Source organism: Protobothrops mucrosquamatus, unplaced genomic scaffold (genome assembly GCF_001527695.2).
Source record: "Protobothrops mucrosquamatus isolate PMUCROS unplaced genomic scaffold, P.Mucros_1.0 scaffold1157, whole genome shotgun sequence".
NCBI lineage: Eukaryota > Metazoa > Chordata > Lepidosauria > Squamata > Viperidae > Protobothrops > Protobothrops mucrosquamatus.
Genome location: NW_015387372.1, coordinates 338503 through 363559, shown reverse-complemented (window position 1 = coordinate 363559; position 25057 = coordinate 338503). Strand labels below are relative to the sequence as shown.

General features: G+C 52.9%; 1 protein-coding gene across 1 annotated transcript; it reads left to right on the top strand.

Moving 5' to 3' along the window:
• The first annotated feature begins 22485 nt into the window (after nucleotides 1–22485).
• On the top strand, nucleotides 22486–23865 carry LOC107291659 (leucine-rich repeat and fibronectin type III domain-containing protein 1). Its single transcript, XM_029284979.1, has one exon. The coding sequence runs from the start codon at nucleotides 22486–22488 to the stop codon at nucleotides 23863–23865; it is 1380 nt and encodes a 459-aa protein (XP_029140812.1).
• The last annotated feature ends 1192 nt before the right edge of the window (nucleotides 23866–25057 follow it).

The window sequence follows — 25057 nt, the reverse complement described above, 5'->3', positions numbered from 1 at the left end:
TTACAGTGAGTCCTCGACTTACGACCTGGAATTAGGGTCAGTTGTCATGCTGGTTGTTAAGTAGGTCACTTTATAACCATGCCCAATTTCACAACCTTATTTTTTGCAGGGGTCATTAACTGGAGCCATTTTTTGCTGGAAATGGGGTGACCCCCAAAGTCAAGCTGTTGGCAAAGTCTGGTCGAAGGTCCAGCTGGATGAAGGTCCAGCTGGGCGGGCCAGAGGTAGGACCTCAATGGCACCATCACAACGGCCATCTTGACTTTTCTGGACCCCATCCTGGTCCCACGCCCTGGCTCGGGGGGGGGGGTCCTGCCAGCCCAGAGTGGTGGGCTGGGAAGCATGGTCCAGGCAGTCAGGCAAAGACTCTGTGGGGTGTGGAGCGCCAGAGTGGGCAGGGGTGGGAGTGGGCTCGCCACAGTCACTCCCGTCTGCAGAGTGGAAGGAAGATGGGAGGTGGGCTTCCCTGGCCCCTTCCTCGTCTGCTTGCGTGGTTCTGCCCCGGAGATGGGAGAGAGCCAGAGGCTGAGATGAGGCCTCCAGGACGGGCATCATCCAGGGTGGCAGCTCCAGGTTTGCCACTCTGGAGGTGGCAGAGGGGCTGCCCCTCTTCGGAGAAGGGGATTCGGCTTTTCACCTGTCCGGCCTGTGACTCTCTCTCATCTTTTAGCCTTAAAGTCGAGGTTGGACCCAAATTTAATTCTCCGGTCTTTAAGAGCGAGAGGCTCCTGCATGGTTAAAAAGTAGGTCATTTTCACTTCCCACCACCTACTATGAAGAGGATCAGTTAGCTTTTTTAAAAAAATGAAATCTCTTAAGTTCCCAGACAGAGGCCATTTCTGCTATTAAATGTGATTTGATATCCCCTGGGCATGACGGAACCACAGTCCAGCCTTCCTTCCTTCCTTCCTTCCTTCCTTCCTTCCTTCCTTCCTTCCCTCCCTCCCTCCCTCCCTCCCTCCTTTTCCTCCCCCCCCCAGCATAGCTTGTGAAGAGCAGCTCATCAGCTCTCGGCATGTGTCCCTGGACCGACCAGCCGCCATCCTGCCACTGGCAGGCAATCAAGGCTTGTTCTTGAAGGGCCGGAGCAAAGAGCAGCCAACCTGGCACAGCTTTGCAGCCCCTCACCTGATGGAGGCCTTGTGGAGACAAGGCCATAAATATTAAGAGGGGGAGAGCCAGTGAAGCCCCCCCCCAGGCCTCTGCCCTGCAGGAGGGCTCTGCTCCCCACTGGCCTCGTCCCTGCTGGAGGCTTCAGGCTTTAAGTAAGGCAGCAGAATTGCTCCAGTGCGGCTCTTCCCCCCCGCTGCCACCCCAGCAGCCCTGGGAAAGGCGGGGGCTTCTCCTCGGACCCCCTCCTCCGAAGACTGGGATTCCTCAGCAGCTGTTCTGGGATCTTGCCTTCCCTCCCGAGGCTGCTTGCCTTCCAGGCCGCCTTTCCTGGTTTTTTGTAGCTTGCACAAGTGGCCCTTCCAGACAAACGTGAACCACAACTGTGTTAATGAAGAAGCCGCCAATGCGGCTTAATAGCCTCTCCCCAGGAACCAGAAGGGGCTGTTGCAAATTCTCCTTCCTGGGTCTTTTACACACACACACACACACACACACACACACACACACACACAGGGTTGCCAGGTGTCCACTATTTGAGTGGACAGTCCACTTTTTTCACATTATGTTCACTATTTTTTTTCACAAAATAGTGGACATTTTTTTTTTATTCAAAAGCTTTATGATGAAATGGTATGTAATCTAAAGCTGTACAGTCTACTTTTTTTACTACTTAACCCCCCCCCTGCTTGTCCGCTATTTTTTGGAAGCAGACCTGGCAACCCTACACACACACACACACACACACACACACACACACACACACACACACACACACAGAGAGGTCTCCAGCCACCCAGAGCAAACCCCAGTGGGCTGCAGAGGTTTCTCAAAGCAAGTTGAGGCCATTGGATCAGCCACAGCAGCGGAGCTGGGCAGGCAGACATAAATCAGGGCTGGAGACAAACTCCTCGCAAAGAGTCGCCGGCCTCGCTGTCCTCCGAGCCCCCTTGAGCTCTGCTGCAATCTTGGCAAGGCCGTGTGTGTGTGTGTGTGTGTGTGTGTGTGTGTGTGTGTGTGTGTGTGTGTGTAATCTCCGGGCATGCAGAGACGAGGATAAGTGCAGACGTTACATCAAGGCCCGGAGGAGAGTCCAACTTGCTCAGTAGCCCCAGGATTGGGACAAGGCGGATGAGAAAACTTTGGGAGAAGAAGGGGGAGCTATGCTGGCTGGGGAATTCTGGGAGTTGCACTCCACAGGTCTTAGCGTTGCCAAGGTTGGACCACAGGTCTGTCTCTCCTGCCCCAGATGTGGGTTACCCCTGATCTACAGGGCTCCCCAAATGCAAATTGGTTTGTTTTTTTTAATCCACCGAGCTTGCTCTCCTTTGCCTGGCAGTTTCCAGATGTGTTTGGGAGTCTCGTCCAACCTTTCCAGGATGGGCAACTTGGCAGCTGGCTGGCCTGCTGTAGCCCCCTCCTCCCCCTCCCCCCCAAAATATCTGGAGGGCCCCAGGTTGGCCAACATCTGCTTATTTAACCAGGAAAGGCATGGAGGGAAGACGTTGAGTCAGGTGCTCTGGGTTTAAAGCATCTTTCCGTTGCCTCTGCTCTTATCAATTGCTTCCTTAAGAATTCCGTTTGATTTTCTCCTTAGTAGGTTTTAAACAGGTATGTTGGCAAGGAAACCCACCGCGCTTTTGATTTTTGGCATTTCTGCTTATTACCTGCTCTCTTTGCTGTGTGTTTTAGCTAGATTTTGGACTGCTGAAGAAGCCTAAGTGTATAAATAAATATATTTGTAAATACCAGGTAGCTACTTAGCTGCATTTTAAAGAACAGAGATTCACACACACACACGCATTATTTAACTATAATGCACAAAAACTGCTTTTTGTTCATATTACCATCAGTCAAATGTGGGGCGGCTACATAGCTGGGAGTTTTACTTCCCCAGTGAAGAATCCCAGTTTCACCCTTTTGTTTTCCTTTCTGGTTCTGTAATTTTGCAATAATTGCGCAGGGGTTTTTCTTCAGACGCCTTGGGTTTATGCTCTGTACAGCTGCTAGTTTTTAGGGTTTGTCTGTATTTATTTATTTATTTTCATTTATCACATTTATTTGCCACCCATCTCGCCACGTATTTGTCTTAAGTGAAAAATCACAACATTTTATTTATTTATTTTTTTGCTAAAACTGGGCTTCACATTTTGTAAGAGGGATTCTGGACCTTGGTCTGGTAGTGCTGAGTTCCAGTCTTCCCCCTGTCCGAAACTGACAATACCAGCCTACCTCGCAGGTCTTGTCCTGAAGACAGGTTGATAGGGTCAACCTGTTCCCCAAAGCGCCCGAAGGCAGGACAAGAAGCAACGGAGGGAAACCGATCCAGGAGAGATACAACCTGGGACTAAGGAGGAATTTCCTGACAGTGAGGACAGTCAATGGAAGGAGTTGCCTCCAGGCGTTGTGGGTGCTCCTTGGAGTGTCTTGTAGGAAGAGACCCGACAACCATTTGTCTGGAATGGTATAGGGTCTCCTGCCTGAGCAGGGGGTTGGACTAGAAGACCTCTAAGGTCCCTTCCAACTCTTATTCTGTTAGTACAGGGGTAGTCAACCTTGGCTCTTTTATGACTCGTGGACTTCAACTCCCAGAATTCCTGAGCCAGCTGTGCTGGCTCAGGAATTCTGGGAGTTGAAGTCCACGAGTCATAAAAGAGCCAAGGTTGCCTACCCCTGTGTTAGTAGCTAGGAAGCCCTTTTGTTGCTCCGTGAACTCCATATGCTCCTATTTAGCGTGTTGTTGTTTCCGTTCCCTCTCTGTCATCTTGTATGGATAAACACTAAGCTGACTGGGTTTCTTCTTTCTGCAAGAGGCCCCCAGTTTTAAATCCTTCTTAAAGTTGGATTTCTGCCTGTTTCCGAGCGTTAATCTACTCTCCGCCCCCTGCAAAAAAAAAAAAAGGCAAGAATAAATAGCTGATGATGAGAATAGAAGGGTTGCCTTAAGGATGATGGGAGGAGGAGGAGGAGGGGGGGCCTTTGAGTAATGTTTTTAGTAACGAGAAGCGCCTTTGATTAATGCTACTACTTCCTTGAAGCAACCAAGTGAATTCTCCAAAAGGAATGTGGGATTCTGATAAGAACTGGTTGGAACCTGCTAAAGACTAAAAGCTGTGCGGAAAGTTTGAACTAGTAACTTGCAACCTCACCACAGGAAGCCCTCGACTTACGGCCACAGTTGAGTCCAAAATATTTGGACTCAAATATTTTGATATTTCATAAGTGAGCTTGGCCCCATTTTGCCATGTTTTTTCCTCATTTGTTAAGAGAATCATTGCAGTTGTTAAGTTAATGACAAAGTTGTTCACTGAATGTGGTTGTGCTTGTAAGAAGGTCGCAAAAGGGGATCACGTGACCCCAGGATACGGCAACCGTTATAAATATGAACCAGTTGCCAAGCGTCTGAATTTTGATCACGTGATGCTGCAACGGTCATAAGTGTGAAAAACGGTCATAAGTCTCTATTTTCAGTGCTGTTGCAACTGTGAATGGTCAGTAAATGAACTATTTTAAGTCAGGGACTAGCTATGTAAACCCTCGTTATAACGTGAAGAGTCACCTCTCCTGAACTGTTGAAGTCCAGTCCTCTTACAGCGGCTCCGGTTGAGAAACTCCGATTTTATGAAAGTGAGAAAAACATAGAAAGGTAGAAAACCACTTCATATACAATTCAAACATATCGGGCTTGGTTAAACGTCATTTGAGCAACTGCCGACGTAATCCACATAATAGTAACCATTCATAGCATCCCATAATATTCTCTGGACAATCTTGTTAATGCATCATCCAGAGAATATTATGGGATGCTATGAAGCGTTACCTGTTGTGTGGATTAGATCGGCAGTTGCTCAAATGACGTTTAACCAAGCCTGATACCCCAATAATACCAAGCTGGCTGGGGAATTCTGGGAGTTGAAGTCCAAGCCTCTTGCAGTCGCTCAGCTTGAAAAATAGCGCTCTCCTGTCCCTCTGGGGCCACCACCTGTGTGTGGCCAGGATACTCCGCAGGACACAGCGCACTAGCAACAGCCCTTAGACTTATATACCGCTTCACGGTGCTTTTACAGCCCTCTCTGAGCAGTTTACAGAGTCAGCCTCTTGCCCCCAACAATCTGGGTCCTTATTTTACCGACTTCAGATGAATGAAAGATGGAGTCAACCTTGAGCCGGTCAGGATCAAACTACTGGATGTGGGCAGAGTTAGCCTCCAAACCTGCATTCTAACCACTTGGAAGGAAAGGGAGGGAGGGAGGGAGGGAGGGAGGGAAAGAAAGAAAGGAAGGAAGGAAGGAGGGAAGGAAGGAAGGACAATAGCAATAGCACTTAGACCAGTGTTTCTCAACCTTGACAATTTTAAGGCATGTGGACTTCAACTCCCAGAATTCCACAGCCAGCATTGCTGGCTGTGGAATTCTGGGAGTTGAAGTCCACATGCCTTAAAATTGTCAAGGTTGAGAAACACTGACTTAGACTTATATACCGCTTCACAGTGCTTTACAGCCCTCTCTAAGCAGTTTATGGCCCCCAACCATCTGGATCCTGGTTTTACCAACCTTGGAAGGACAGAAGGCTGAGTCAACCTCGAGCCGGTGAGAATCGAACTGCCAAACTACAGGCAGCCGGCAGTCCACAGAAGGAGCCTGCAATACTGCACTCTGGCCACTGCACCACCACGGCTCATTGACCACATGTCTACCCGCCTTCTTTTCCAGCAAGACCCTCCCCCCGAGTTCTTCCTGCCCTGCAGCCCAGCCACATGGGCTCATGAACACCTGCCTGGAGGCAACCCTTACACTTGGGTGAGCGATACCCTCGCCCTTGCCACCACCCCCTCCTCCGTTCCCCAGGCAGAAGGGGACAGGAATGGGAACAGCAGACTTTGTGCACAGAGGGCTGTCTGTCTTGGGGCGGGCAGGCGGGGGAGGGGGGTGTTTGCCCCACGATGCAGGGCTGCCAGCTCTCATAGGGTTAGTGTAGTCCTCGATCAATTAATTCATTCTTCGCAGGTCAAAAGAGGTGTTTTTAAAAAGAGTGACTGAAAAAGGAGAGTCGGCTGCTGGCGGAACGGAGGGTGTCGTGTTTGCGGCGTGCATCGCTGGGGATTACTGGGGGCAGGTTGCAAATCGCATGAAATAAAAATGAAATGATTATTAAAGGCCATCAGCCCCTCGCAGAGGATGGATGTGCAGTAATTAGGAGTATTCAGCCGACTGCTGCGGTTTTTCTCCTCTCTGTCCTCCCCTCCCCCCTCATCTGTGCTGAGGACCCCGAATCCAGCCCCCCCCAGGAAAGCCCCCTCTTGCAAGGCCTGGAGCCCTGGTGGGAGGGGGCCAAGGTCTCTCTGCATCTGTTTGCTGCATCATGCATTTGACTCACCCTTGGCGAGGCAGCGGCTCCTTCCCACCAACTCGGCCTGCGTGCATGGTCTCTTCCCGAGGCTGCCCAGGTTGTGTTGTCAACAAGAGGCAGAGGAAAGGTTTCCAGAGGGGTGGGTGCCTCCCTTGCAGGGCCCGAGGGCCTGTGTACCACCCGTGGGCCCAGCCCAGCAGGTCTGGAGAAGGTGGAAGGGGAACACCTGGCGCCTGCAAATTGCAAGGCTTCAGAGGAACATCTCTCCTTGGGCTTCTCTCTCGTTCTCCCTCTTCTTCCCTCCTTCCCCCTCTCCTCCCTCCCTCCCTCCTTCCCCCTCTTCCTCTCTCTCCCTCTCCTCGTTCGTTCTTCCTCTCCCTCTTTCCCTCTCTCCTCCTCCCTTTCCCTCCTTCCCTTCCCCTCTCTTCTTCCCTCCCTCTCTCCTTCTCCCTCTCTCCTTCTCTCTCCCTCTCTCCTTCTCTCTCCCTCTCTCTCCCTCTCTCCTTCTCTCTCTCTCCCTCTCCCTCTCTCCTTCTCCCTCTCTCCTTTTCTCTCCTCTCTCTCTCTCCTGTGGATGACTGGGTTTTTGGGGGCGTGTTGAGGTGTAACCTGGACGGGGCTGGTTTTCTTCTGGTGCAGGGCACACCTCAAGACCCGGGGAACAGATTTGCTGAAGATGTTGCAGAGGTTCGAGCTTTTGACTTCACACACGCACGCACACACACACACACACACACACCCCTTCACGAGTGGTGGCAGATTTCCATTTCTCCCCCCCCCTGTCTTCTGTCTGTAGTTCTGAGAAGAGGTTATGAGCTCCGTGCGGAGGGAAGGCAGCGCTGTAATTACCTCTAACAGGAAAATAACCGGTCTCGGCACTAATGTCAGCTCTCCACCGACGGTTCTCGGAGAGGCATCGTCCGCAGGGGCGGCGCAGGGCCAAGAGGGGGGCTGGGTCCTTCGTGTCCCTTGTTCCAGCCGGTGACCCCCGCCCAGGAGCCCCCCCTCTCTGACAAGCTCTCCCCCAGCTAAGCCCAGCGCTGGCTTCTCAGACCAGGCCTGAAGGCAAACCCAATAGGCTTTCTCTCTCGGCTCTTATGAGATTTTCAGAAGCTGTTTGGACCAAACAGAACTCCCCGTCTCCTGGCTTCTAAACTGGTGCCTTTCACCACTAGATCAAACTGGACCTCTTCTTCCTTAAGGAATGAACGTTGTTATGACTTCAGAGCTATAAAGTATGATACCGTATCCAGCCAGGTTTTATGAGCTTGTGTTAATTGTTACTTTTTACTCGACTATTGATTAGCAACCTTTGATCCGGTGATTATTGGCCGTTATGTCTGTTTTACAATGTGAGCTGGGAAAGGCTGGGCTTCTTTCGTCTTTGAAGCGCACGCAAAGCTGCAAATTGGGAAAAGCAAAGCAGTGCTCTCAACACAGACTTCCACAGGATCAATCAATCGGAATAGAGCTGGAAGGGACCTTGGAGGTCTTCTAGTCCAACCCCCTGCTCAACCAATTCAGACAAGTGGCTGTCCAGTCTCTTCTTAAAAACCTCCAGCGTTGGAGAGCACCCACAACGTCTGAAGGCAGAGCCGGTAATTGTTCTGTCAGGAAGTTTCTCCTTAGTTCCAGGTTGCTTCTCTCCCTGATGAGTTTCCCTCCGTTGCTTCATGTCCTGCCTTCAGGGCGCTTTGGATAAAAGGTGGCCCCCCCTCCTCTTTGTGGCAGCCCCTCAAATACTGGAAGGCTGCTATCCTGTCCCCCCCCCCCAGTCCTTCTTTTCTCTAGACTGGCCAAACCCAAATCCTGCAACCGTTCTTTGTATGTTTTTCTCTCCAGGCCTTTAATCACCCTAGTTCAGTGATGGCGAACCTTTTAGAGACCGAGTGCCCAAACTGCAACTCAAAACCCACTTATGCATCGTCGGGTGCTGGGTGGGCATGGCCCATTGAGTGGGCGTGGCCCATTGGGTGGGCGTGGCTGTGGTGGTAATGGCAGACTGGGTGGGACTAAAAAGTTCAATCAATCAATTCCAACTTTGCAAGATCTTTTTTTTTTCCCACGAGAAGTTGAAATTGACTGATTGATTGAACCTTTTTTTTTTTGTACACGGCGATGGAGGCCTAAAGCGAAAAGGTTTTATAAAACCCAGCTGAAGGCCTAGGACTGGGGCAACAGCGCATGTGCCCACAGAGAGGGCTCTGAGTGCCGCCTCTGGCACCCGTGCCATAGGTTCGCCACCACTGTCCTAGTTGCTCTTCTCTGCATGCAGATGGGAGGCGGCACCCCATCCAGCAGCCTCTTTTCCTGGTTTGATTCGGATTTGATTCCGCTCTCTTGAGAAAGGCCGGGCCTCTTGCGATGCTTAGTCGTTTCTGTGCCAGAATTTGCTGAAGGGGTTTTTTTTGGGGGGGGGGGGGGGAGACTGTGCATTGAGCTGATCACTCAACTGAATCTGTAGTTTCCTGTCCATCCTTCCCAGAGGGCCTGATTGCAAGAGATTTCTATGAATTTTCTCCTTGCAGAGCACGTCTGAGCTGATGGGCAGGTGTGCTCTGTCAAAGACAGCCTCGGTTTTCCTCAGTCTGGGAAAACAAGGGATGGGATGGCCAGAGCAGCTGATCTGGGCTTGGCAAAACTTCTCAGCCTCGGCAAAACTTTAAGATAGGTGGACTTCAACTCCCAGAATTCCCCAGCAAGCTTAGGGAGGGAGGGGGGAGTGAAGAGGGAGGGAGGGAGGGAAGGGGGCTCTTTCCTCACTCTTTCCTCACTCTTGCCCAGCCTGAGGGTACAGCCAGTCCTCTACTTACCACCGTTCATTCAGTGACCGTTCAAAGTTACAGCAGCACTGAGTAAAGGGGCGACTGTTGTAGCCCCCCTTTTGATGGTGGTCACGTGACCAAAGTTCAGACGCTTGGCAACTTGTTCGTTTTGTTGACACTTCCGGGGTCCCAGAGTCACGGGACCCCCTTTTGCGGCCTTCCGACAAGCCAAGTCAACGGGGAAGCCAGGTTCACTTACCGGCTGTGTGGCTGACTTAGCAGCTGCAGTGATTCACTTAATAACAGTTGTACAATGGGGCAAGATTCATTTAACAACTGTCTTGATTAGCCACAGAAATTTGGGGCTCAGGTGTGTCGCAAGTCGAGGACCACCAGGCAGGCAATTCGGAGGGAAGGCGAGTCTCTCAGCCCTGGCACTTATGTCAAGTGGAGTCGTACAGTTGTGATCTGGCACAACCTTTGCGCACTTACCCAGAATAGTGGCAGAATGGAGGCCACGGGAGTGCAAGAGGCTTGCGGACCGGCCTGGGTGGCCCAAGGGAGAGCAGGGGCCCCGCGGGCAGCAAAGGCACCCGGGCTGCCTCCCGACCACCGGCACAGGCTCCCTCTCCTCCCGAGGACCACACGAGGGGGCTTGATTCGGGAACAGGTGATGGAGAGGACCCCTCCGGACCCTTCCAAGGGGCTGGGGTGTTTCTGGCCTCTGGCAGGGGACGCCGTGGGTCAGTCTCCCCTCGAGTGTGATTCAGTGGGGGGAGATGAGCCCCACTGATAAGCTGGCACAGAGACGTCTCTTCTCTCGGCGTCTCAGGACTGGCATGGAAGTGGCCGTCCCCAGCCAGACAGGCGGGCAGCCAGATCACCTTTCTTTGCCCACCCAGCTGCAGTTGAAGGGCAGGAGACGGTGCGGTGGAGCAGGCCATCAATCTGAGCAGCCGGTGGTCAAGATAAGGCAAGCGGAGAACAGCCCGGTAGAGGCAGCCTCCCCCCAGCACCCTTGGCCAGGAATCGTGGCTTGCAATCAAATAAGGGGCTTGAGGGGGAAGCGGTCCTGAAAAAGGAAGACCGGCAGTCCTCGGCCTACGACAACCGAGTCACAAATTTCCATCATTAAGCGAGGCAATTTGAAGTGAGTTTTGCCCCACTTGAAGAGCTTCCTTGCCACGGTCGTTAAGTGAAACACTGTGGTTGTTGTGAGTAACACGGTTGTTAAGTGAATCTGGCTCCCCCCTTGACTTTGCTTGTCAGAAGATCGCAAAAGGGGATCGAGGGACGGTGCGACTGTCATAAGTACGAGTCAGTGGCTGAGTGTCCGGATTCTAATCACGTGACCCTGGGGAGGCCGCAACAGACGTAAGTGTGAAAAACGGCCGCAAGTCACTTTTTTCAGTGCCGTTGCAATTTTGAACGGTCACTAAATGAACGGTTGTAAGTCAAGAGTCACCTGTATATACCTGCAGCCTCTTGTCTTGCCGAGGTTGGCGGGGTGTAGCCAGCCCTGGTGTCCACATGGCAGCCGCCCAGCCCAGAGAGCCCCGAGGACTCGGCCCTCCCTCCAGAGCTGGCTCGATCTTCTCCCGTGGGAACCTTGTCAGCCTCCGAAGCGGATTCCAGACACCTGCCACCCTCCGACGGTGGTGCTGCACTTGGCATCACCAGAGGTGGGGACCCTCTGATGGTGCCCAGGAATCCACTGGCATCCTGTGCAGTGCTTGACCATCAGCTGTGTCCTCGGAGGCCTTGACGGGGGCACAGCTGGACTCGGCTGTTTGGCACCTGCACCCTGATCCCTGGCAGCCTTCGGGGGCGCCTGACGTGCTCCGCCTTGCCAGCGAGCAGTTGCATTTCGGTGGGCCTGGGCAGCCGAGTGCCAGGGGCTCCGCTTGGGACCGGCCTTCCCCGGCCTCTCCCTCTGCAGCTGCTGTGATGGGCTGGATGGGCCTGCCAGATGCCCGCATGATCACGGCTTGTTCCCTGGCTGCCCGCCTGCAAAAGCAGCCGCCGCCATCGTCTTGCAGCCGTGAGCAGAGCTGCGGATCGATAGCCACCCGTCCCTGGCAGAGCTGCCACTGAGACAGGCGGGCAGGCAGCAGGGGGGAGAGCGGGCTGGGGGCTGCCAGGAAACTAGACCACCTTCTGCACTAAGTACAGGTAGTCCTCAACATGCAACAGTTCGTTTAGTGACTGTTCAAAATTGTGAAGGCACTGAAAAAAGCAACATAACCGTTTTTCACACTTACGACCGTTGCAGCAGCCCCTTTGGTCACACGCTCAAAATTCGGACACTTGGCAATTGGCTCGTACTTGAGACGGTGGCAATGTTCCCCGGGGTCACGTGATCCCCTTTTGCGACCTTCTGACAAGCAAAGTCAATGGGGGAGCCGGATTCACTTAACAACCGGGTGACTAACTTAAAAACTGCAGTGATTCCCTTAACAACTGTGGCTAGAAAGGTCCCAAAATGTGTTGTGTGAAAAATGGTCATCAGTCCCTTTTTTCAGTGCCATTGTAACCTCGGTCACTAAACAAACTGTCGTAAGTCAAGGACTTCCTCTAGGCAATTACTGGATGAGCTGTGGCTACTCGTGTCCACCCCCAGGAGGCCAGAGATTTGAAACCGGCGATTCCCAACCACTGAGAGGCCGGCAGCATCTGGAGGCCAGCTGGCAACACAACCTTGTGTAGACTTACAACATCTGCAGTCCTGTTTGCGGATCTCCCCGCTCTGGTGCCGCATTCCGATCCGCTCTTTATCCTTCGCTGGGTTTTACAGGATGCTCCTGATTTTTGCTCTCCGGGTATCTGTTGGTAATCTGCTTTGTTGACATAGCTTCTTAAAGGCAGGATGTGTGCGGATGAAATATAGTTTGCAATCGACACTGGGAAGGCAAATAGAGATGAAATTAACAATGCAGCCAAGGAGCTGAAAGGAGCATCTGGGCACTCAGGATAAGAGCTGCTTTCTTTAAGCACAAATAACCCGGAGATCAGTCGGGAAGGTGGCTGGACTGCTGAAGGGGAAGAGTTGGGAAGAGGGAGGGAGACCCCCAGAACAAGTATATGCTCTTTTTGTCTGGGGATTAACTCTGCAAAATGTGGGCAGATATTTCTGCCTTAACTAGCTTTTTCTTTTTTCTTTCCTTTCCTTCCCTTCCTCATCTATTTACTTCCTTTCCCTTCTGCTTTCCCTTCTCCTTTCCTTTCCTTTCCCTTCCCTTCCCTTCCCTTCTCTTCCCTTCCCCTCCCCTCCCTTCTCTTCCCTTCCCTTTTGCAATTACAAATTCCATCAATGGGTTCTGGATCTTGCAGGCAATTCCTAAAATTGCAAATATTTACAATGCAGCCAAGAAAAGGAGGGACAGTTTAGGATCGTCCTTCCATGCCAGATAACTGGAAAGCATTGTCCAAATTAGGTCCTTCAAACTTGCCAAAGAAAAACTATGAAATCAGTTCGGCTGCCACTGCGCTGCCCTCATTTCTGGACGTTCTTGAGGGACGTCATTGGGCCGGAGACAGCAGGACTTCAGCTTCTCCACATAGGATTGAAAACATGGAGACCCGGATGGGAAGGAGGTCAACGAGCTCCTCTCTGTTCCAGATAGTGGCCAATCAGAGAATAAGTGGCTGACAATTTATGGGGTGTTCTGGACCCTGACAGTTATTGGGTTAAAGGCTGGGTTTGTCTTTAGGTCAGTGGGAGGAGTTTCTAAAGGGCATTGGGAGACTTCCTGGACACTAGCCACATGGGAGTTCCTTTGTTCATCTTGGTCATGGCACCCAGCCACACGGCTGGAGATCCCATAGTCATCCCAACATGTGACATTTAAGAAGGAGAAGAGGGGAAAATCTAATATCAACTTACCTGTGGGACAATCAAATTGCAGAAACCTATTTTGGATGCACCTCTACAAACTGTAAGTCATTGTTTAGGATTCCCAGAATAAAGCAATATTTTCTGTTTGTTCCTCTGAGTTATCTATCTGTTCCAGATTGGAATAAGGCAAAATCTCCTGTCTAGGACAGTATAGTAAGTTTGATATTAGATTTTCCCCTCTTCTCCTTCTTAAATGTCACATCTTGGGATGATTATGGGATCTCCAGCCGTGTGGCTGGATGCCATGAACAAGATGAACAAAGGAACTCCCATGTCCAGGAAGTCTCCCAATGCCCTTTAGAAACTCCTCCCACTGACCTAAAGACAAACCCAGCCTTTAATCCAATAACTGCCAGGGTCCAGAACATGGGGAATGCAGCACAAAGGATGTTTGAAGAGGCCGGGCCAAGCCATCCAAGCAGCCATAATTATCTATGATAATGGGGGACATTATTCAGTTCCATGAAGGAAAGTTCAGAGATTGGCAGAGGACACGGAGAACTTTTCAAGAAGTGATGCCCCTTATCCATTGTTCAGCGGCACAAGTGAGGTAGGGGGGAAAAAACCCAGAGGCTCTTCCTGCAGGAAACCAGAATAAACAGGGAAAGAAGTGTGGCATTCACACAAACCCACAGGGGTACTAAGGGGGAGCACTTTCTGCATGGGAACCATCGTGTTTGGGAACGGAGAGATGAATGCAGAAAAATTTCTGGCTTGCAAAGTTTCCTTTTTCTGCGCGGTTTCTGCACAGAGCTCTGGTGCTCAGTCGAGTCGCTTCAGAGACCGGGGGGGGGGGGCTAAAGTGTAGGAGGGCAATAACTGGGGCGGGAGGGGGGGGCTGCGCTTTAGATCCAACTCGGTGGCCACCCCAAGAGGACGCCGCTGCCCTCAAGGGCGATTCTCTCAGTGGGAAAAGCAAAAAGCAAAAAAATAGATCACCGAAGAGTGGGACAGGGCAAGGGGGTGGGCTGAGGGCCCCCTGGAGCTTGCAGGACCCTTGGTGGGAGACACCCCCCCCCCTTGTCTTTCTCCGCCAGATCTTGGCCTCTCCGACGCCTGATCTCGTTTTGTCTGAGGCTCCTTTGCCAAGCGGCCACCTTTTTTTCTTGCAAGTCTCTGAGGAGAAAAGTTATTTTTAGAGATTTTTTAACAGCCCTTTTTGGTGTTGTTATTTATTTATTTGCTCAAGAAGAGGGCCGAGAAACCGTGCTGCATTCCTTGGGGGGGGGTTGTTGCCTTTAAGAAGCACTGCTGCTGCTGCTGCTGTTGCCTGGCATGTCTCGGGGGGGGGGGACAAGAACATCCCATCCCAAGTTGACATCCTTTCCATGCGGGGCGAGCGCACCCAGGTACCCAGCAACCTGGCCAGGATGCTTGCAAACCAGGGTTCCTGCCTCTGGGACAGGGCAGCAGGCCTGCCGGTTGTGCTGAACCAGTGAGGGTGTTTGGACAACCAGGGTCTCGGCCGGGTGTGTGGACTCAGCAACTCTGCTGGGTGCATCAGGGCGCCTGGTGGCTCTACGTCTCCCTGTGGCGGGACTCTTGGGAAGTAGAGAGAGGGTCTCTTTGGGAAAGACGGGGGCTTCTGATGGGACTGAGGAGGGACATGGCAGGCCCCTGCGAGTGGCTTTTGGTTTTTGTAGTCTGGAGGGGGCTGGCTGGGTTCCTGGCGGCCTCTGAGAAAGGCGAGAGCTTCTGATCCCATTCGGAGAAGGTGCCAACGTCTGCCAGGCACTGGCAAGGCGAACGGCTGGCCTGCCAGTTGCACTTGGAGCTGCCTGGTTTGGAATGCAGGTCGTCCTCAACTTACAACGGTCCGTTTAGTGACCGATCAAAGTTACTGAGAAAAGGGACGGTTGCAGCATCACCAATGGTCACGTGATCAAAATTCAGGGACTTGGCAACCGTCTCCTGTTTAGGGCGGTTGCAGAGTCCCCGGATCACGCGATCCCCTTTTGCGACCTTCTGACATACAAAGTCAATAGGGGGAAACCAGATTCACTTAACGACCGTGTGACTAACTTATCAGATGCAGTGATTCACTTAGCAACTGTGGCAAGAAAGGCGGTGACGGGGGGGGCAAAACTCACTTAGCAACTTTCTCGCTTAGCAACGGAAATTGTGGTCGTAAGTCGAGGGCTAGCTAAAGCGGTGCGAGTGCGAATTGTGGCCTCTGGCCTTTCCCTTCAGACTGATTTGCAACCAGATTAAGCTCCTCTTTAGGAGGGGGAGGGGTGGAGAAAAATGTGCAGCTTCTTAAAGGTGTTTTTTGTTTGTTTGATCTTTGCCTCGGGGGCTGCTTTAATCTCTTTTAATGGATATATTTTTAACGTTCTGCTTCTTGTGCTGTAAATTACCCGGAGAACCTGGAGGCGTAAAAATACTTCAAGTAGATAAATAATATAATATGAAAAATGACGAGGGGCGAGGGGCGAGGGGCTGGCGTCTGACAGATCCAGGTGAGGGTGAGGTTGTTTTCTTCCTGGGTGGGGGTGATCCCGCCCAGCTGAAGGTTGCCCCTGCCTTAGAGCTTAATCTGGGGGGGGGTACCAGGGCCCCCAAAAGTTCTCCGTGAAGTCGGCAGGAGCCGGTCTCCTCTGAGGCTGCAGCTGAAAACAGCTTTGCTGGCTGGGGAATTCTGGGAGTTGAAGTCTACACATCTGAATGTAGCCGAGGTTGAAAAATGCTGGTTCAGCCCCCAACATCTGTCTGTAACTGGTATGTTTCTCTATATATGCAAAATGGCTCCTTATCCCCATGAGGAAATGCGTAAAATTCCCATGCATAACAACCCATTCTGATTTAACAGACCTTTGGTTTTAACAGACACCCTTTCCCTACTAGGGGTCCATTGAATCCAAAGGTTACCACTAACTCACGGGAGGCTGATCTGTGTCCTTCGTAGAATTGGGCAATGAACTTCCTGTGAGCCGCCCAGAGTTGTATGGCAGGAGGTGGGCTGCAAATAATTTTCGTAATCAATAAATAAAACCAGCCTGCTCCCTCTGGGATCTGAACCCTGATTGGTGGAACAGCTCCTTTCCAAGGGAATTAATTCTGTCTCTCCCCCCTCCCTCATCCCTGCACTGCCAGCCCCAGCCTTATTGCTGATACCAGGTATCTGGGCAGCCCTCGGCCTCTGTTTTGCCTGTTACACCCCCTTGCCCACCCAGCATTCAAACCCAAACCCAATGCTAAACACTGACTTAAACCCCCCCCACCCCCACCCCCGTGCTGCCTCCCCTTTGCCCAGTTGCTGGGCAGACTCCAGCCTGGAAAAGCAGTTTTGCATCTCATTCTGCTAAGAGTCGATGCCCAAGCCTTCTCTTCTCCCCCCTCCCTCTCCCCCCCCCAAATTTCCCTTTAAGGGGATAGAGATTGTTCGGAGACAAGGAGAGAGAAATTGTGCTCAATTGCAAGATGTGGAAATGATGCTGAGAGACTCTCAGACAGACGCGGTTGAAAAGAGAGGATGGAGACGCAGCTGCTTGGAAGGTGTCCCCCCCCCATTCTTTCAGCAACATCTGCCGAGGGTCTCCAGAGCCCAACCGGAGGACAAGTAGATTGGGGGAGAAGGCACGACCCCTGGGAAAAACCTGGCTGTATTTGGGGAGCCCAGAAGAGGGGTGAAGCCACGCAGGAGGCGCTGACTTTCATCTCAGGGGTAAACAAAGTCTGGTCCAATAGCGCTCAACCATGGCAGCTGCGGACTCCAACTTCCAGAATGCCCAGTCGACTTTGCTTCAGCCCCCCAAGCTCTGTCTGTCTGTCTGTCTGTCTGTCTGGGGAATTCTGGGAGTTGGAGTCCATACCTCTGAAAGCTGCCAAGGTTGGAAAACACGGTTGAGGTGGATTTTTGCTCTGCTGTTCAGGAAGAAATGTAATTACATTACCTGGGGATACGTACGCCCAGTTTGTGTGCTTTGCCTGCCTCCTTTCCCTGCTGCCGTCAGTTCTGTCTCTTGGGCCCCTGGCCAAGGGTGGGAGGAGCCCCCCCGGATGACCAGGGCCCCCCACGTTACAGCCTGAAGTGCCCTTAGCCTTGTATCGGACCAGTTCGCTGTCTGGTGGGCCCAAGGCTCCTGGGCTTCCTCTGGGCACCTGTTCGGTTCCTCATCTCGGGGTTCAGCTTGCTGACGTTTGAGCCCACCCCGCCCCTCCCCATGGCAGCATCCCCACGTTAGTCCAAAACGTCAGGATGGAGAATTTCAAACCCGATTTCCAAGGGATGTACAGGGAGTCCTTGCCTTACAGACATTTGTTTAGTGACCCGTTCAGAGACACAACGGCATTGGGGAAAAAGCCACTTTAGGACCAGTTTTCATACTTACAACCGTTGCAGCAGCACAACGGTCATGTGATCAAAATTTGATACTTGACCACTGGCTCATATTTACGACGGCCACAGTGTCCCGGGGGTCACGTGATCCCCATGCCTGACCTTCCCGGTTGGCTTCCAACACGCAAAGTCGGTGGGGGGAAACCGGATTTGCTTAACGGCCACATGATTCAGTCTTCGACGTACAACCACAATTGAGCCCAGCGTTCCCATTGCCAAGTAAGGTGGTCATTAAGCGAGGCTCACTTAACAACCGTTAGCAAGGGAAACGCTGGGCTCAACTGTGGTCATAAGCCGAGGACTACCTGCATTGTGACGGAGGTGCCGTGGCGGTCAAGGTTGCCGTCCTTCTGACCTTGGAGGGTTTGTGGGCGGCCTGGAAATCTGTGGCTGCCTCCGGTCGCTTCCCTCCCTGGCCTCCCAGGTGACGCAGGAGGGCTGAAGGGAGCCCTTTGCACATCTGGACCGGCCAGACCAAGCGGATGGCTGCTCTCCGAGGCCCAGAGGAAACGTGTGAGTCACTCTGTCACGCCAAGCCACAGTTTGATCTGGCTTGTTAAGGCTGCCGTCAAGGAGGCGGAGCAGAGGCTCTCGGGAACCTCTGGAGAATAGTCAATCTAAATAAAGCTGGAAGTGCTAATTATTACCCGTCGGGAGGTGCGGGGGGGGGCACCAGGCCTCCTGCCCCGTCTGGCACCCACTTGGCATTCTTCACGCCACCGGAGCTCACGGCTCCGCTCCTTCTCTGGGCCCGTCTGGGCCCGTCTGGGGAGCCGTGGCTGTGGCAGCTGCGCCAGGGCCGGGTTGAAAGGTCCGAGGCCTGCGGTGCCCGTCAGCCTCTCGGGCAGGAGGACTTTGGGCTCCTGGCCTGCCTGGCTCTCCCCAGGGCTTGTGTCACTTGGGGGCCCAGAATTGGAGCCCCCCCAGTTCCCAATGGGATGCTTTAGTCTCGCAGACAGACGGCGCGCTGACTGGCTGGTGGGCATAAGGCTGGCAAAGGCCCACCGCACGAGTTCGAATCCTCTCCCTGGGGCTGGAAGGTGCATGACCCACTGGCCACCAGGGTTCACCAGGAGCACCTCTACACTTGGGGGACCCCCCAAAAAGGGTCACCCTGGGAGCTTCCTCCCTCCCTCCCTCCTGGCTCTTGGTGCCCACTTGATTCCTTTCCCCTGAGGCTTCCTGGGGGCCGGGGGGGGCTTTAAAAACGATTCTTGCTTCTGCCCAGTAATTGCCGTCACTCAGTCAGCCCACGCGGGAGAAAACCCCGCCAGGCTCCCTTCGCAGCCGCTGAGCCGCACCGCCTCGATTGGGGGAGCTGTCCGGTGCTGAAGGAGGGGGGGGGTCCTTGGAGTCCAGGCTAGTCCCCTCCCGGGGGCACCGCCGCCCCCTCCCCTCCATGCACCACCCCGCCTAGTGAGCGTTGCAGCCCCCCCCCAGCTTTGGCGGGGCCCCTCCCGGCGGCTTTTCCCGCAGGCTGCGGGGGCGGGAAGGGGGCGCGCGGCTCCGGCTTTAATCCGGAGCGTAATGAATGCGGCTCTTGTTTATCTCGGCGCCGCGTTTCCCCCTTAACGCGCTGCCGTCCCCGCTTTAAGCCTTGCGCTTTTCAACTGGCTTTACGCAAAGAGCGTAGCGTAGGTGAGCCGCTCAGCGTCGCTCCGGACTGCAGCAGCCGGGGGGGGGGGGCTGCCAATCAATCCGGCAATGGGGCCTCCTGAATGGCCTTTCTCGGGGAGGGGGGCTTGCATCGGCTCCCTAATTCTTAGCCAGGGGCCGGCAGGTTGAGGTGGGGAGTAGCTACCTGCGATTTGCAGAGTGCAAAGTTTTAGGTCTTGGTTTATGAATTAAAGGACCTTGGAGATCTTCTAATAGTCCAAACTCCCTGCTCGAGCAGGAGACCACAGACCATTCCAGACAAGTGGCTGTCCAGTCTCCTCTTAAAAGCCCACAACTTCTGGTGGCAAACTGTTCCACTGGTGAATTGTTCTCACGGTCAGGAAATCTCTCCTTAGTTCCAGGTTGCTTCTCTCCTTGATTCGTTTCCATCCGTTGTTTCTTGTCCTGCCCTCTGGTGCTTTGGAGGATAGCTTGATCCCCTCTTCCCTGTGGCAGCCCCTCAAATACTAGAACACGGCTATCACGTGTTTCCCCCCCCCCCGGTCCTTCTTTTCTCCAGACTGGCCCCTGCAACCGTTCTTCATATGCTTTAGTACTTCTGGTTGTGCCTGCCATCCAGTTTTGTCAGTGCTAGAAGGGAGGGGGGGTTGCTCTCTGTTCTGTCTCCCTCCTAGCACTGATGATGTTACCTACTTGGGTCATGAAACGTCTGCAAGAAAACCACCAAGCTCAGAGAGCAGCCAGGACCTCTGAGGCTCTGTTCTCTGTGTGAAAGCGCTTTAGGTGCGAGGGAGAGAGATGCTTAAAATTACAATTATTTCCTTAGGAAATTGCACCTGCATATCAGTGGGCACCCTGGCATGAAGCTGGGAGGAGGAGGAGGAGGAGGAGGAGGAGGAGGGGGCAGCCCCAGAGACAATGGCAGAGCGAAAGGGAGGGAGGGAGGGACTTACACGGCTTTCCTCAATCTGTGCACGGATGCATAGAGAGAACACAGACACACAAACACACCGAGCAGTATGTTTTCCTTCGTGCAAACAAAGCACGCGACTGTTATTTGCTTTCTTGATTTTCTGAGAATGTTCCCTGACGGCAGCAGGAGTGCGGTGGGCAAATTGGTAGGAACATCATGTTCTGCGGATCTCACTAAGCCGCGCTAGAAAGCTCAGGAACCCCTTGGCGGGTTAGCAGTCCTACAGGGGGGATTCCTGGCTTTCCCCCCCCCAGCCCCACCCCGTGGATGTCAAGCCAGGCGACCCTTCCTTCTAGCTTGTGTAGGGGGTGTCTGTCTGTCTGTCTGTGCATCCGAGGCTGGAAAAAACACAGGAGCGTCCAACCTTGGCAATTTTAAGACTTGTGGACTTCCATTCCCAGAATTCCCCAGGCAGATGTGCTGGCTGGGGAATTCTGGGAGTGGAAGTCCACAGACATTTTCAAGCTGCCAAGGTTGAAAAGCAATGCTCTAAACTAAAGCAGGGATGGGCAACTTGGCAATTTTACGACCTGTGGATTTCAACTCCCAGAATTCCTGAGCCAGCTATGCTGGCTCAGGAATTCTGGGAGTTGAAGTCCACAGGTCGTAAAATTGACATAGTTGCCCATCCTTGCTCTAAAGTCTCCGGAGCACCATGGCCTTTGGGACAACCTGCCGATGATCCCCTGCCAAAATTGCCCCAATCTTAGGCGAATGGAAAAGTTTTTAGCAATAATGGGGAAAATTTCCTGGTCCTGGGCACGATTGACCTCCCGGGGCTCATGCGTGCGTGTGTGTGCATGTGTGAAAAAAAAACAAACTGGTGCCAGCAACTGCACAAAACTCCTTCCCCCTTTTCAAGGTGTCCGGTGTGTATTAAAAGAGGCAGAGTTTCATTGGCACAGTTTGTGCCTTTAAAAAAAAGAGGCTTTTGTCTCTTGCTTTGCAACCTTTCAAAATAATTTTATTCTCAGTAGCCCCCTGCTCAAGATTTTATGGGGCCCCTTAGTGAAAACCATATGTTTTTTTGACTTAAAGGTTGGGCTTGGTTTAGGCGTACTTTGTCTTTTATTAGTTATTAAGTTGTTAATCGCCTTGTCGCTCCATTATTGATACATTAGGAAGACAGTCAGCTGCCTTGAGAGGGCTTTTTTGTTCTCCAAGCATGGTTAAATAAACATAATCGTTACCCTCACTTTGTTTCTCCCTTCCATCCTCAGCTTTGAAAACGCTTCTTTTAAAGCCCCTGGATCTATTCTTCTAAAACAGTGCAAATTTCTTCATTAGCCACACCTGGAGAAGGTCCAAAAAAACTCAGCTCCCCAGAACAGAGATGAAGCAAATCCTTGTTAAAGCCCAATAAAAAAAACCTGCTGCGTAAAAATTCTGCTCAAATACCTGATATTTAGCGCCTTCATCCTTCACTGCCGCAAAGGAAATTATTTTTGAAAATATCACTTGGTTGATTTCTCGGTGATAACCAGCAGAAGGACATAAAGCTTACTGAAAATTAATTCCAGATATGGATCCCAATCAGACTGCTTTTGGCACCGTCGTAACGTCTGTAACTGTCTGTAATGTCAGGCAATTGTCGGTCTGTCTGTTGCCGGTCTGACAACTGCTTCCTAGCTGTCAGTCGGGGAGTGGCCTCTGGATGTTGCCTGTGCCAAGGAGGGGCCCCCAGGGGCACGGCCTGACCTCGGAAACCAGGCCTCCGGGTGAATTGGGCTTTTGATCCCATGATTGACACCCAGTGACGGGACACTGCAACCGTCATAAATACAAGTCAGTTGCCAAGCATCCAAACCGTGATCACGTGACCAGGGGCATGCTGCAGTGGTCATAAGTGTGAAAAACGGTCATGAGTCACTTTTTTCCACACCACTGTAACTTCGAACGGTTCCTAAATGAACCGTTGTAAAGTGAGGACCACCTGCTGCCTTTTTCATACCACTGCAGGTAGATGTCCAGGTAGATCGAAGTGTCAGGCGTGAAGGGCCAGGCCCACAAGTGAAGGTTCAATTAAGCTACTTTATTGCTAAGAGGCTACAGCACAGGAATCTTCCCAATTACTAGCCAGCCCCTGGTTGGAATTCGATAAGGAGGTTGGGCTTAACCCACTTGTGGCTACATAGGGATTCTAGGCTGATGACTCTTTTGACTCCTCCCCCAGGTTCTGCCGCTCCTTCTCCTACAGTCTAGTCCCCTTTTAAAGCCTTCCGGTGCTGTTGAGCTCCTATGGGTAGCGGTGAATTCTCTAAAATTAGGGCCAAGGATAGCTGGCTCTCATTTTATCCTAAATCCTTTGAAGTTAGGGCAGCCCTGGCAAGCTGTGAGATAGGCGACCTGGGGAGAGATGCAGTCAAACCGGATTTATAATCTTTTGCTGCTTAATTTTGTCCCCAGGGCCTCCCCAGGTACGGAGCGTGCCAGTATCATGGAAAAGCTTTTCTTGCCTCTCCTGATGCTTGGCACCATGGCGAAAGCTCAGCATTGCCCCGGCCGCTGCATCTGCCAGAACATCTCCCCGACGTTGACCATGCTGTGTGCCAAGACGGGCCTCCTGTTTGTGCCGGCCACCATCGACCGGCGCACGGTGGAGCTGCGCCTGACGGACAACTTCATCACCGTCATCCGCCGGAAGGACTTCTCCAACATGACCAACTTGGTGCACCTCACCCTCTCCCGGAACACCATCAGCCAGATCCTGCCCTACGCCTTCGCCGACCTGCGTGCCTTACGGGCCCTCCACATGAACAGCAACCGGTTGGCCGTCCTGAGGAACGAGCACTTCCGAGGACTGACCAACCTCCGGCACCTCATCCTGGGGAATAACCAGATCAGCCTCATTGAGGCCTTGTGCTTCGACGAGTTCCTCTCCACCGTGGAAGACCTGGACCTCTCCTACAACAACCTGGAGGCCTTGCCGTGGGAGGCCATTGGCCAGATGGTGAGTCTCAACACCCTCACGCTGGACCACAACCTCATTGACCACATCGCGGAGGGCACTTTCTCCCAGCTCCAGAAGCTGGTCAGGCTGGACATGACGTCCAACCGGCTGCAGAAGCTGCCTCCGGACAACCTCTTCTTGAGGGCTCAGGTGCTGGCCAATGTCCGTGGGACTCACCCGTCTACCTTGACCATCAGCTTCGGAGGCAACCCGCTGCACTGCAACTGTGAGCTCCTCTGGCTGCGGAGACTCACGCGGGAGGACGACCTGGAGACCTGCGCCTCCCCAGAACACCTGATGGACAAGTACTTTTGGTCGATCCCCGAGGAGGAGTTCATCTGCGAGCCCCCTCTCATCACCCGCCAGTACTCCAGCAAGGCCTTCATCGTGGAGGGCCAGGGCGTCAGCCTCAAGTGCAAGGCGGTGGGGGACCCGGAGCCCTCCATCCACTGGATCGCACCCGACGGCAAGCTCATTCACAATACTACCCGGGCCACCGTCTACGACAACGGCACGCTGGACATCCTCATTACCACCTTGAAGGACAACGGGCTGTTCACCTGCATCGCCTCCAACGCGGCCGGAGAGGCCACAGCCCCCGTCGAAGTCTGCATTGTCCCTCTGCCCCTGCTGGTGAACAACACCGGCCACATGAAAGAACCAGATCCCGGCTCGTCCGACATCACCACCTCTGCCAAATCAGGCTCCAACGAGACCAAGAATCACCAGGACAGGAAGATCATAGCGGCAGAGCTCACGTCTACGTCCGTGGTCATCCACTGGCCGTCCGAACGGCACATCCCTGGTATCCGGATGTACCAGATCCAGTATAACAGCTCTCTGGATGACTCTTTGGTCTACAGGTGAGTCGAGCGAGTCAGCCTCACAGTAAATACAGGCAGTCCTCGACTTACGACCACAATTGAGCCCCAAATATCTATTGCTAAGCAAGTTGTTGAGTTTTGCCCCTTTTTATGACTTTTCTTGCCCTAGTTATTAAGCAATACGCTTCCTGACTGATGTTGCTTGCCAGAAGGCCGCAAAAGGGGACACTGCGACCGTCATAATTATGAGTCAATTGCCAAGCGTCCGAGTTTTGATCACATGACTCTGGGGATGCTGCAGTGGTCGTAATTGTGAAATTGTCCCTTTTTTCAGTGCCGTTATAACTTTGAGCGGTCAATAAGGAGATGGCTGTAAGCCGAGGACTGCCGCTAAGCTTGTTGGTTCTGGGTGCAGGTGCAAAGCCCTCCGGCTTCGTATCTCGCCAGCCCTGATGCTGGATGGGGGCTACGCGGGGGGGGGCCTCCTGCATTCCGACAATCTTGCACGTCTTCTAGGTAAATCTCAGCCCTGCGTCTCGGTGGCAGAGGGGAGGGGGAGTTGCTGTTTGTGGTCTCAGGTGGGAGATAAAGGGAAAGAGGCTGGGAAGGGGAGGAGGGGAACAAGTGTGGTTGCACGTGTAGAACTAATGAGTGTGAATTCCTGCCGGAGCTGGCAGAGACATGTCTGTAGGTGAGAAGAGGTAGAATGGAGAGGAAGGACGGTGGAGAAATGACGGAAGTTTCCAGATGATTTGAGGTTCCTTCTGGAGGGTCCCTCTCTGAGTCCCAGATGTGGGGGGAGGATTCCAGATGCCAATGGCCTTGGAGAGGGTGCTGGATGAAGCAGCTGTTTTGGGAGCAATCCAGCAGTGCTGCAACCCCCCAGAGGAGGCATTTGCCCTCCCTCCCTCCCCCCCTCCCTCTCCTTTCTGCCCTTGAAAAAAACATTCCTTCCTCACTTTCTGCATGTTGCAATGGAGATGTGGTCGATCTCTGCACTCAAAGTGTCTCAAAAGGGGGGGGGGAGATTGCCCACTCTTGGAGCAATTGCTGATGTGGAAGCGAAGCCCCTTGAGGTGCTGAGTGCCCTGGGTTCAAGGCAACTCCACCCAAAAAGGAAGAGCCACGGTCTCAGGACCGTGGTGGCAGGGAAGCCTGGGTGCAAGAAGAGAGAGGAGAAGCTTCTTCTGGGTGATGAATCTGGAATGGACAATTGCCCACAGCCGCTTCTCCCC

Bases quoted from the DNA above. Each gene is read 5' to 3' on its own strand.
- LOC107291659 (XM_029284979.1), top strand. From the start codon at position 22,486: ATGGAAAAGCTTTTCTTGCCTCTCCTGATGCTTGGCACCATGGCGAAA.